At 42.0% G+C, this 13,014-nt stretch overlaps 1 protein-coding gene across 5 annotated transcripts; it reads left to right on the top strand.

Annotated features, from left to right (window-relative positions):
- Window positions 1-1,785: 1,785 nt before the first annotated feature.
- On the top strand, window positions 1,786-10,582 carry LOC117424156 (sodium-coupled neutral amino acid transporter 7-like). 5 transcript variants are annotated; one of them, XR_004547868.3, is made up of 12 exons: window positions 1,786-2,104; window positions 3,305-3,760; window positions 4,574-4,772; window positions 5,155-5,299; window positions 5,602-5,700; window positions 6,127-6,184; window positions 6,291-6,405; window positions 6,606-6,753; window positions 7,241-7,440; window positions 7,774-7,828; window positions 7,935-8,190; window positions 9,552-10,582. XR_004547868.3 is itself a non-coding variant. In XM_034040273.3 (11 exons), exons 2-11 carry the CDS (start codon window positions 3,500-3,502, stop codon window positions 8,047-8,049), a joined length of 1,395 nt encoding a protein of 464 aa, XP_033896164.1. In that variant the 5' UTR covers window positions 1,786-2,104; window positions 3,305-3,499; the 3' UTR covers window positions 8,050-9,193. The 5 variants fall into 5 exon arrangements, 4 of the variants coding, with proteins under 4 accessions (XP_033896164.1, XP_058848770.1, XP_033896165.1 ...); XM_034040273.3 differs by lacking the exon at window positions 9,552-10,582 and having other exon boundaries at window positions 7,935-9,193; XM_058992787.1 differs by lacking the exon at window positions 9,552-10,582 and having other exon boundaries at window positions 3,302-3,760; window positions 7,935-9,193.
- Window positions 10,583-13,014: the final 2,432 nt, after the last annotated feature.

Genomic DNA, 13,014 nt, shown 5'->3' with positions numbered 1-13,014 from the left:
GCATTGCATTGATAGAATCTGGAAATCACTGGGTACTTATTATGTACTAATTAGAAGTCAATAAGAAGATATAATTGAGTAATACTTGAGCGATGCGTAAAACTGCATTATGAACCCATTTGTGTGTATATTTTGTAAAAAAAAAAAAAAAAAAAGTTTCTTTATGCAAAGCCATTAACATGAATGCACTAATGTAACCCATTGCAGTATTTCTGTGTGTGTGTGCGTGTGTGTGAGTGTGCGTGCGTGCGTGCGTGTGTCTCTTTGGTTAAGTTACGTTGCATAGGGTAGAAAACACATATAGTAAGTACACAGTAAACCAATGGCGCCATCATGTGGTTTATCCAGGTTACTAAATAAAAAGTAGGTCAGCTTGGCACTGACAACTAGAAACATATTCATATATTGGCATATATTGACACCACTGAATCCATTGCAGTGCCATATGAGTACCAACGAGCTAGCATATTAGGGCCACTGTACAAAGGTGTCCCAGATTCATTGTGTTGCCATTGCTGGTCTGGTTCACCTAACGTTCATACACTGTTTCTAATAAGGTAGCACAATGCCATCGCAGTAGTAGTTTTTTTTCTAATAAGGTAGAACAATGCCACCGCAGTAGTAGTTAGTGAATAAGTCATTGCAGTCAAATTGGAGTGTCTACACCAGCAGCGAGCGACGCTTTGTGAAAATTTCGCGTCGCTAAAGTAGAATCTGTTTCTATTTTTTTTTTTTTTTTTTTTGTCGCGTGTAATGAAACTGACCAATGAGAAGCAAGGTTAACCCTTGACATACGTCAAACACACGCCTCAAACACGTCATGCCTGTGACACAAATCCGTGACAAGACGGTCTTTACATACGTGGAGAGTCACCAAACAAAACTATTACCTACTATTCTATACGTTGTAAAACAAAGCCAGCAACACGTTTGTATTCTGAGCCGTATTTATAAAGCATGTTCTGTCAAGTTCACCGGACTAAAGTACAATATACTGTACCTAATCAGATAGTAAAAAGCCACCAAGGAGTTTCGTGACGTCACTGATTATGTGCACTAGCTTGTAACGTCCGAGGATCTACCACATTGTAAGTGCACACGTACTGTCTGGTGGCGTGCTGGACATGCTACTCAGTAAGATCAGAGTAAAACAAAACCATAGAACAGTCGATTGTTAGAGGACACTGTACAATTATTATTCACTGTAAATATAATTTGTATTCTGCATTGTTCCGAAGTGTGAGACAAAGACATAATGAATGAATTCCACGCTACTGCAGGACTGTCCAGCCAACGACTCTTGAGATACAGTGCATTGATTAAGATTTTAGTTTTGGGGAGAAGCGAGTCAAAGTGCAAAAATATATTGTTTAAGTTTTTAAACATGTAACCTGTCAAATTAGCACAAAAATACTGTTAACTCTTCCATACATGAAATATTGAAAATAGCTGAAGAAAAACGTAGTTTTGGACACATAATAAATATATTTGTCATTGGTTTATATGAGCAGCGAGCATGTTTACCAGTATGAAGGCCTGCTGTCTGGGTAGGGACAGTGTCTCCAGGACCCCTGAGCTCCCATGCATCTCCTGCAGGTTCTCCTCCAGCTGCTCCTGCTGAGCCTCGATGCCGTCCAAGGTCTTCCTCTCCTCCCTGTCCAGACGCTGCAGCGCCTCCCTCTCCTCAACCTCCAGGTGGCGCCGGAGAGCAGTCATATTTTGTATACATTATTTTGACATTGGTTGTGGACTTATCATGTGACGACCGAAACGATTGATTTGATCCAACTTCTTCAGCTGGGCCGTGATCGCTCCTGGTAGTGTCGACTTCGTGTCAAATTTCAGGAATATGGCAAACACTCTCCACACAATCACGACATCCACAGTAACACGAACGTTCATGGAAATGGAATCAAGCAATTTGTGCAATTTGTAGATGGATGATACTGATTATATAACAAAAAAGTATTGGTAGCCAATTAGATCACATGATTTACACAAAATGACATCACGGGACGGTCACATGGTCCTGCTGCTGGATCAGCAGAGAGGTGGACCAGAATCTGCCCGACCCGTGAAGACAACAGAAATAGGGCAGGGAGCGGTGAGTGAAACGTGGAACTCTTTATATATATATAGAACCACAGGCAGGTATGTTGCGTATTATTTAACAATGTAGTATATTGAATTCGTATGCTAGAGACTGCCGATGTTTTGGGATACCAATGTAATTGTAAGTGAGCTAAACCTCTGAACAAAACGAAATCACAAGCGGTAACTGGACACGCTTCAATTGATGATGCGGCTTCGCCTGATGTGCATCTAGGTTTGAAATGTCGAATTTATCTATATCAGGTTGCTAGTCGTGTTCTCGCCTGTTCGTTTAAATGCATTAATAACGTTTATTTTAACTAGGACTGCGGGAGCTATGACTTTGTATTGTGTTACATGGAAGCAGTTTATTGATTCAGATAGCAAGGGCTGCTTTATTGACAAGGACGAGTTCAAATTAGGGTGCCAAAGATCGCTTTGACTACCGAAACGTGAAGTATTGTTGTATTTTAGTATTGTTGTAATTTCTGCGTATTCCCTCATTTAGAAATATGTGCAGATTAGTTACATATGAATAAGTATACGTTACATTGTAATTGTGTGTGTGAAGACAGCTGTCTGAGGTTTGGAATTCCTTCTCCTATATTAAAAGCAGGGTGAGATGAGCAGTCAGAAAAAGCCTAGCTAAGCACAATACCTCTTTGCCAGTGCACTAGTGAATTGTACATTTTTGACTGGCTACTAAACTTTGGGTGTCATGGTTGTGGAGTGTCAAGCTATAATGAGACAGAGGAAATGGCATTTTAAAACCTAAATGCTTGCAAGTACAATATACCTTTTAATTAGGCTTAACCATAATAGCAAGAGAATAATGGTGAGTTCCCAGTTTATTGCTTGTGTTTGTGACAGATCAACCTGCTGAGCACAAGGAGAGTCTGGGCAGCAGGAACTTTAGAACTGCACTTCATTATTGTCACATGGTCCTTCAGACTTGGCTCTCTGTGTTTTTAAGAGTAAGCAGTTCTGGGTAGACCGGTCTGGATCTGAGTTATATTTAAGTTCTTCAGTTTCACTGCAATGAAGTAAACCTCTTATTGCACAACACTGTCTGTTTCATAACCCTAAGTGTATTATGCTGATTACCTTTTAAGCTGTTTTTGAAGCCTTATATGAGGTTGCCATTTTATGAAGCAGGTCAGCTGATCACAAAAGTTTTATTGGAGAAATATAACTTCTTTTATTTCCCCAGCAGGGTTTGAAAAGATCGAGTCTGGAGGGGCACCAATCATTTCATCACGTGAGTACCACCACAGCTGTCTTAATGGACTTTTTTTTGCTGCCACACAACTGAAGTGAAGACAGTATGAGGTGCCAGCTTCCTTGATGTTAGCTCCTCACCCACCCCTGTCCTATTAGTATTAGATTGTTTTCTAGTATTTCTTTGACAATGTCCCGCACTGACGTAGCGATCAACAGTGACTATAATGACTTGGGCTGGAGAGAGGATGCGGGGGAGAGAGCCTGGCTGCTCCAGAGCCCCAGTGTGGAGAGCGAGCCCAAGAGTGACAGCAAGGAGCCCACGGGGGGCACCTCCTCCATCGGAGCCGTCTTCATCGTGGTGAACGCTGCCCTGGGGGCCGGCCTCCTCAACTTCCCGGCAGCTTTCAACACAGCGGGCGGAGTCACCTGTGGAGTAGTCCTGCAGATGGTAGGTGTGTTTTTTTGCAGTGGATCTCAATGATTGATATTTATTCATACAAAGCCCCAGCAGTGGCAATGCAAGCTTCCCCATTAACAGCACACTGTGGGCCACCTTTAGTCTGCCCTGGAGTGGCCACTCTCTTAGCTGGTAAGGGAGCAGTTCAGTCTCCATGCACATCCTATTCTTAGGGCAGCAGTGTGGAGCAGTGGTTAGGGCTCTGGACTCTTGACCGGAGGGTTGTGGGTTCAATCCCCAGTTGGGGGACACTGCTGTTGTACCCTTGAGCAAGGTACTTTACCTAGATTGCTCCAGTAAAAACCCAACTGTATAAATGGGTAATTGTATGTAAAAAAAATAACGTGATATTTGTATAATGTGATATCTTGTAACAATTGTAAGTCGCCCTGGATAAGGGCGTCTGCTAAGAAATAAATAATAATAATAATAATAATGTATCATCATATCATTTTTTAGCAATGGAATTCAGGGATGAAAATAAGACTCCTGTTGGATCGCAGTTTCACACGTTCTAGGTTTTACTGCAAGCTTGATTAGACACAGTGTTCAGGTAACGCCAGGAATGGATCAGATTGCTGGGCAATCGGTGTATCCATCCCTGAAATGAAATTACTATAAAGTTCTGCATCGCTTGTATGAAGCTCTAGAGTGCCTAGGCATTTGTGATCTGATAACTGTATCTCCCCCTGTCTTGAGATGTTTGGCTTCAGCTGTTAGCGCAACTCAAAACTCTCTAAAGAGAGAGGCTGGCAGGCAGCCCTGCTCAGCGCTTGATTGCTGTGTGTGCTCCCTGTCCCGCAGTGCATGCTGGTATTCATCATCGCCGGGCTGGTGGTCCTGGCCTACTGCTCCCAGGTCAGCAACGAGAGCACCTACCAGGAGGTGGTGCGGGCCGTGTGTGGGCGTGTCCCGGGTGTGCTCTGTGACGTCGCCATCGTCGTCTACACCTTCGGAACCTGCATCGCCTTCCTCATCATCATCGGGGACCAGCTGGATAAGCGTGAGTCATCTCCCAGAGACCACCACCAGGCATTCAATTGTGTCATCCAGTACTTAAAGCCTGTCAGAAGAGAGGAGCTGGCACCAGGGATAGATTATGCCATGCAATTCACTGAACGTGCAACATGCCTCCCTGCAGGTGATTTAGAAACAAAAATTGTATTCGTAGGGTTTTGTATTTTTGTTGTTTGTTGATACAGACTGTTCTTCTCTCTGTTCTGCACACTTCTACTTCTGTAAGCCGGGGTCAGCCGATGTCTTCATGTTAACAGCATGCACTCTGCTCAGAAGGATGCTGCTTCAAGATCTAATCGAAACTTCATTTCAGTGTGTTGTCGCGGTACTGGGGTTGATTGCACTTTGTCCCCTTTGCTTTCCTGCAGTGATCGGAGCCATGGCCCACGAGTCAGAAGGGGAGGTGAGCACCAGCTGGTACACAGACCGCAAATTCACCATCAGCCTGACCTCCATCCTGCTAATTCTCCCTCTCTCCATCCCCAAGGAGATCGGCTTCCAGAAGTATGCCAGGTAAGGCAGGCGAGCTCTGTGAAACTGGACCAGGTTTGCAGTCTCATTATAGGGGACCCTGGGTGTATTAATAACCTTCAAAGAATTAGCTTCTGTAACAGGCTGTGCACATCTGTTGTATGGATAATGCGTGTGAGATGAGGTACAGAAATTAGATATAGGCTTTAACTGCCTGTGCAAATATCTCTTCCTTGAGTCTGGTTTACACCCAGCCCTGACACTTCTATAGTGGAATAGTTTGAGGTACAATAACATGTAAGATATCCCTCACTTCTGTCATGCTTGATTGCTGTTTCTTGCAGTGCCCTGAGTGTGATTGGAACCTGGTACGTCACCATTGTTATCATCATCAAGTACATCTGGCCGGATAAGGAGATCACACCCGGGTACATCCCTACCAGGTAAGCACAGCCCATTGCAAAGCAGGCAGCTCCTCTCCTCTGTACTGTACTCTATTCCAGAGCTGTGCACAAAAGCGTCAGCCTTCCAATAGCTGGGATTCTTAAAAACTTAGGACCAAAACCTCTTTCAAATCTTCTTTTATTAATTAATTCATACATGCACACCAAGGATGGAAGTAAGTTTTACTACAAGCTTCATTAGCCACAGTGTATAGGTAACAAGCTCAGCTGTGTCATAGTAAACTCATAGTAAAAGTATCAAAGGGTCAAACTGCTATGCAATGGGAGTCTTATTTCCATTCCTGCATACACGTGCATACATTTTTGTAGGTATCAATTGTAAACCCTAGGCCCCAGCATGTAGTTTGTATCCTATACAAATGTCGGTATGCATGTTAATATATTCTCATTGTTGTGTCCTTTCAGCCCTTCCTCGTGGACCGCAGTGTTCAACGCCATGCCAACCATATGCTTCGGATTCCAGGTATCGCAGCTGCTGTTAAACCACTCGTTTGTTCCTGCCAGTGATCAGATCACACAGTAGAGGCGTCTCCCAGCCTGTCTGACAGTCTTTGCTCTCTCCCGGGCAGTGCCATGTGAGCAGCGTGCCCGTGTTCAACAGCATGAAGAGGCCGGAGATAAGGCCCTGGGGCTGCGTGGTGACGGTCGGCATGATCATCTGTCTCTTCGTCTACACTGGCACAGGTGGGTGGCAGCAGCTGGCTTTCAGTCTGACGAACTGTGTCCATGCAATGCAATGAACCTGCCTCCCTGCAGGTGATTTAGAAACAGAAATGGGATTAGTGGGATATTGCATTTAATTGTTTGTTGATGCAGACTGTTCTTCTCTCTGTTCTCTTTGCCCACCTGTGCTGTGGCTGCTGTCTCCTCCCCTCTCCCCTCAGGGGTGTGTGGGTTCTTGACGTTCGGCTCCAACGTGAACCAGGACGTGCTGCTGTCCTACCCCTCCAACGACATCCCAGTGGCCGTCGCCCGAGCCTTCATCGTCGTCTGTGTGCTCACCTCCTACCCGATCCTGCACTTCTGCGGCAGGTGAGGCCAATTGCACTGTGTCTGCGTGGCTCGGGGTGCACGAAATCCTCTTTTCAGTTTTGTTTCTTTTCCACTTACTGCAGTGTATGATTGGAAGACAAGCCTGTTTCCTATGTCAATTAGCACACTTTAATTCTGCTCCATTGCACATTTTATTTTCTTGTCTGCAGTTAGGGGTGTTGATATGCGCAGTTAACCTCATGAATACATGAATATTACAACCTTGGGCAGGAGGCACTTCTTTTTGTGTATCTCCTGAGAATTGAGCCTTTTTTACGCAAGGCAGTTTTGAGTGCAGTAGCACCAGTTCTATATAATGTATTCAGTCACCCAAACCCTGACTCAATTTATTTGGGGATAAGCTAAGTTAAAACGAAACACCCCACCCTTCCCTGCCACCCTTGAGATGTGAAAACGGAAGCCCACCCCCAGAGAGCTGTACTTCTCAAAGTGCAGCGGGCTGAGCCTCGTGCGTGTCTCCCTGCAGGGCGGTGCTGGAGGGGCTCTGGCTGCGGTTCCGGGGCGAGCCCGTGGAGGTGGATGTGACTCGGGAGCGGCGGCGGCGAGTTCTGCAGACCGTGGTGTGGTTCTCACTGACCCTCCTACTGGCGCTGTTCATCCCTGACATCGGGCGTGTCATCTCCCTCATCGGGGGGCTGGCAGCCTGCTTCATCTTCATCTTCCCAGGTGGGTACCCCTCCCTGCTCCAACTGCACACACCCTCCTGCTCCTGTGGTACCTAGCTGTCATCCTGGCCCGTTTCATTGACCTGTGGATGTGCAATTGAGCAAGGATGGCCACTGAAATGGATACAGGTATTGCAGTACGTTATTGTTCACTTTAGTCTTACTGTCCTTTTTCAGTTAATGATAAACTGTGTGTTACTGCGTACATTAATTTAGCTTTTTTTGGGTTTTTTTTTTCCCCCCACGGAGTGCCCATTCATTTTTCCTTAGATTGTGTGACTGCATGTTTTATTTTTTACTCAAGTTGATTTTTTTATTTTCCCTTCCCCTCCAGGGCTGTGTCTGATTCAGGCCAAACTGTCAGAGATCCAGGAAGTCAAACCTGCAAGGTAGGAAAATCAAGAGTGTTTGTATCTTTCTGTAGTGACAGTACATTCACAAAATCTAAATCACCCTCTATTTCAAGCTCTTGACCTGTCTTTCCTTCCCTCGCAGCTGGTGGGCGCTGGTGTCCTACGGCATCTTCATGGTCACTCTGGGGGCCTTCATCTTCGGCCAGACCACCACCAATGCCATATACCGAGACGTCATCCACCAGAACACAGAATAAAAACAACTCCGCTGACTGAGTGCTGCCCCCTCCTGCACAGGAAGACCTCTGAATCCAGACAGCACAACACACACACACAGCAGAAACACTTGGCTCCATGAACAACAAAGCAGACTGTAGACTCTGTGTGGAATTTGCACAGTAAGTACAAGTCAGCTCAGGAACTGCAGTTTGTGGACGGCTGCTTTAATAACAGTATGATCTAGATGCCACTGCGCAGTAAGAAAGTGATCTGCACATAACAAGCTTTTTAGCACTCGATTGCTGACAGTGATGTGGGTTTTTTACTCTGGCTGTTAATTAAGAGTTAAAATATTGACCCCAATTTGGTTGGGGTTTGAATTCCTTCTCTGATCACTGTAGATTAACGTTTAAAGAAAAGAATACTGTGGTTTCCTACAATACATAGATCACAAAGCAGTGTCTGCTGTCCTGGTAGAAAGCTAAGGGATGGTGGGGTTGGGAAAATGTAGGGTGGATCAATCCTGCATGTAAACCCCTTTTTACTTGTAATTTTAGCTATAAAACTGAACAATGCAAAGTGTAGTATCAGGAATTTGGCTGCACAGTCGACTGGAATTATTCAAAAGCTTCTGTAAAGGGGTGTAAAATGTGTCTTTAAAAATGGAAACCATGTGTTCTATCAACATGCATGTAATGTTGTTGAAGCTGACACCCTGGGATCATTCAAGAAGCTGTTTGATGAGATTCTGGGATCAATAAGCTGATCAACCAAACAAGCAAGATGGGCTGAATGGCCTCCTCTCGTTTGTAAACTTTCTTATGTTCTTATCTCTTTGCTACTGTACAGCTATGGCCAAAAGTGTAGTTAATTCTATAGGGTGATGCAAAACATTTGGCCAGAGCTGTAGATACAACACTATACTATAAAGAAAAAATTGCAACTTGCTGTTATCACTTTAAAATCTTTGTTAAATAATTCCAGTCACTATCTAAGACACTGGGCCTGATTTACCACCGTCTACACACCGGAATCCAACCATTGTTTAGTGAAATTAAAACTAGTTACCTACAAGTTATAAGATTAATTTGCGAAGTCAAACGACTTGGGTGTTTATTCCCAGTTTTGTAACATCGACAGTTTTTTTTCCATTCTCAAAAAAAAAAAAAAAAAAAAAAACAACATTCAAATTTACATTACAAATGACACTTTAATAAATCAGGCCTGTTGTGTTGTAATTAAACCTCAGATTTGTTTTATAAAAGGGTTATACTTCACTGTAAGCAATGTCTTTTTTTTTTTTTTTTTTTTTTAATGAATGCGGTTGCTTCCTGGGTAAGAAAATGGATTTTAAAGTGGAGGTTGTCCCCCCTTTTGACCAATGACTGAATGAGGTCATAAAGATGATCCTGATGTGTTCAACGCACGTTACACTGTCATTTTATACCTCTTAGTTATTGTTTTAATTTTTTTGATAAATAAAATAAAGGAATAAATCGTTGCTTGTTGACTTGATTTTTTTTTGTTTCTGGTTTTGCAGACCCCGATTCAGCACTAATCCTGGACTTTCTAATATTAGGCGAACTGCAGTGAAATGTCTTAAACTTTGTAATATGTCACCTGTATTTAACTACCTTGGGTGCCTTTCTGCAGCCATTATAAGCTGTATTGACTGTATTTAAATCTATTAGGAGCACCATGAAGAGCATATTTCTACTCTAGCATCAATTACAGAACAAAGCATTGTTGCTGCTTCCATTTTGCAGTTATTAGTTCTGTTTCAATAGAGCCAGTTTTATTTTTATTTAAAAATTTGAAGAAAAATTTTAAAACAAAAATTTTAAAACAAAAGCACAGCTATAGAAAGATTTGCACATTGAAATGAAAGAAAGCAAGGTGTTTGTTTTCAAAGAGACTCAATGTGTTATTGGCTCAGAGAACATTGCCGACACAAAGCTTGATGCCAGGGGACTTCTAATTGGTTGCACAGGGTTCCGGCCACATGGTCCCTCTGCCCTGCTCTGCAGATGTTTGAGACCTTCCTCAAGAATTCCAACAACTGAACGGAACGTCCATGAGTTCTGTACCTATCAGCAGTGTGATCAGCACTTTCACCATCGTGTGCAGTTTAAATTGAATTGGTCCAGAACCGACACATGATAATAGTGAGTAATTAACTTTTAAACATATTTAAATAAAATTATTTTTTTTACCAGCACTTAACAGAATAACTTGCAGTGTTTTATGCCAAAAGATTTAAACTAAATAAATAATGGCAATAGATATACAGAATTGGTATGTTAAATTAGCTGATGGTACCGGTATATTTCTTACACTGTTTTTAGTGTGGTTTTGTTTCCTGAACCTGTATACAGTTCTGTGGTGTAGAAAAGGTTATATTACCAGCACACATACAAGTGGGGAGGACAACAGAATTGCTCTACAATGCCATCTAGGGATGTACCAGTAGAACTGCACCAAAAACAGAAGAACCTGTGCACTGGACCTGGTACACCTCTTTCCACTTGTGTTAATACTAAACAGATACATCCATTACCTGTTAGATACAGTTTATATATATATATATATATATATATATATATATATATATATATATATATATATATATACCAGCATACAAAATGCTGATCATTACAGATTTATTCATTTTTTTCAGAATAAAACTTTATTCATACAGATATTTTTTTTAATATAGGTATTTACTTTGAAAGGCAACCTGGAACTTTCAAAGAAAACAGGTATAAAACACCATGCCAAATAAAATGTGTTTTTTTTTTTTTAAAAAAAAGGTTTTATTAATAAACAAAATACAAAATGCATTGCAATCATTCTTGATTTTTCATAACGTGATATCTGTGTGCATTGCATTATGAGAGGACTGTGTCCACATAATCCCACATCTAAGTCTGACTGTAGGAATAGAATACAGCTCTCTAAAATAAAACAACACACCCTCACATATGTCATTCTGATTCATTAGAATTAAAAACTGCATAGAACAAATGTGGTATTTCTTCCATTCAACTGGGGGCAGTGTTGCAGGGGGCAGGTTAATGATTCCACTCTAGTGTATTGGATTACATTTATTTTTCATCAGCACAGGCACAGTCTGTTTTTATGTACTGGAATTGTTCACATCAGAAGGCTTTTCAAAAAGAAATTGGTATACAGTGACCTTCAGAATTCAGATGCCTCGTGGGTTAGAAAGTAAAACTAAATAAATGTCACCAAGGAAGCGAGCCAGACCACCACCGAGTCCTCTAGCTTTCCAGCTGTGATGCGGGGATGGGCACTGTCAGCAAGCTCCTTAACTCAGCATGCAATATACAAGCTGCTGAACTCATACAGGCTCCAAAGGTCTACTGTAGGATTATTATAGACATGACAAAATATGCTTATATAGTAATACTAAAAAGTATTTTACAACGTCGTCTAGTCGAAATGTTTGCCAAAATAATTGTACTATAATTATTATGTATTTCTTTTTAGTGCTACTACATATCCTACCATTTAAAGTTTTTTTAGCTCTGGATGACACAATGTCTCAGATTTCTCAGACTTCAGTCCAGATTGCTCCTTGTTATTCTTGCAAAACCAGTACCAAGCAACTCAGGTGCACTTTCACTTATGCCTGAAGAAGACAACCGTTGAGCTCTTGAAAGCTAGTGTCTGTAAACGACAGTTAATCTAACAAACAGTATCAACGCTTCAGTTGAACTAGCTCTGTAATAGTTCTATTTTCTTTTCATGCAAACTGCATAGCTGGTGCATGCACTGACCATGATAGAACTGTCCCAATATGCCTACATGGAAAGGTCCGTTTTCAGAGAGGAATCCGTCCAGCGAGCTACAGCCTGGCCCCCCATTCAACCACAGGGCAAGGGGGTCACTCCCTGGGTCTCTTTGGGATGTCACAAACCTGGAAAGGCAAGAGGGAATTTTAACAGTGCTGCGCTGCAGATCCTTTGCCGAGGACATTGATCTACTGCTGCAGAAGTGGTGGGGCCGTTTGTCTGCTGGCAAGTTTCCAGTGGTGAGAATGCTGTTGTGCCAAATGGTGCGGCAAACATAAACAAACTGGACTGTAACCAAAGTCTTTCTGAGGATGTTAAGTGAATAACAGGTCAAACTGGAACTGTGCGTGGTACAGAAATGCAAAGCATAATGCTGATGATTGGGTGCCACAAAATCCATGTTAGCAAATTGAAAGGGTGACAGAAGTTAACTTAAAAATAAACTTTACTTCCCCCTCTTGAAAATACCCGTCAAAATAGAGAAGTTTCTATGATAGAGAGAAAACAGTTCCATTTTGATTAGCACTTGGTTAAATATAATTCTAATAAACCGACTGTTTGTTCATGGAGCTTGTTCAGCACGGGTCCAGTTTTTATAACAGAAAAAGGCCCTTAACGAATCATGTGACTTTGTAACCTTTTTCCCCAGTGCCTCTACAACTCAAAGTAGTACCAGAAAAAAAGGTGTAATTTGTCTATTAGTCCATGGTATATGTAGACATAAACAACTATTTAGCTTAGTAGTAACCTACAGTAAAGTTCCAAACATTTTCCTGTATATTAAAAAAAAAAGTATGTTATTTGCATTCATGTTTTATAAATATTACACTTTCATATATTGACATAGATTTCAGAACTGTTATTTTATATAAGCTTACCAGTAATGTATTTTCCCGGGCTCGCCTAGAGGTACCTGGAACACTGCCTGAAGTTGGGTTTGAAGGAGAGCCCCGGAAGATCTAAAACTTCATCTGGACCGCAAAGCGCTGAGGAACAGAAGCAGCACAAAAAACGCCAAGCAGAGCGGCAACATACTCGCCACAACTAAGCGCGATGGAACTCGATACACAAGTACAATACTCTTTATGAGTTATTATTATTATTATTATTATTATTATTATTATTATTATTATTATTACCGCATCGTAGTCCTGTGCAGGATCCCTGTCAAAGTATCGTACCGGGTGG

The sequence above is a fragment of the Acipenser ruthenus genome, chromosome 19 (assembly GCF_902713425.1).
Source record: "Acipenser ruthenus chromosome 19, fAciRut3.2 maternal haplotype, whole genome shotgun sequence".
Taxonomy (NCBI): Eukaryota; Metazoa; Chordata; class Actinopteri; order Acipenseriformes; family Acipenseridae; genus Acipenser; species Acipenser ruthenus.
The sequence above is the reverse complement of the archived record's forward strand: the minus strand, read 5'-3'. Positions and strand labels throughout refer to the sequence as shown.

Coding starts and splice junctions, on each gene's coding strand:
- LOC117424156 (XM_034040273.3), top strand. CDS start 3,500: ATGTCCCGCACTGACGTAGCGATCAACAGTGACTATAATGACTTGGGC. Junction 3,761..4,573: donor GTGGAGTAGTCCTGCAGATG/GTAGGTGTGTTT, acceptor CCTGTCCCGCAG/TGCATGCTGGTATTCATCAT. Junction 7,829..7,934: donor CAGGAAGTCAAACCTGCAAG/GTAGGAAAATCA, acceptor CTTCCCTCGCAG/CTGGTGGGCGCTGGTGTCCT.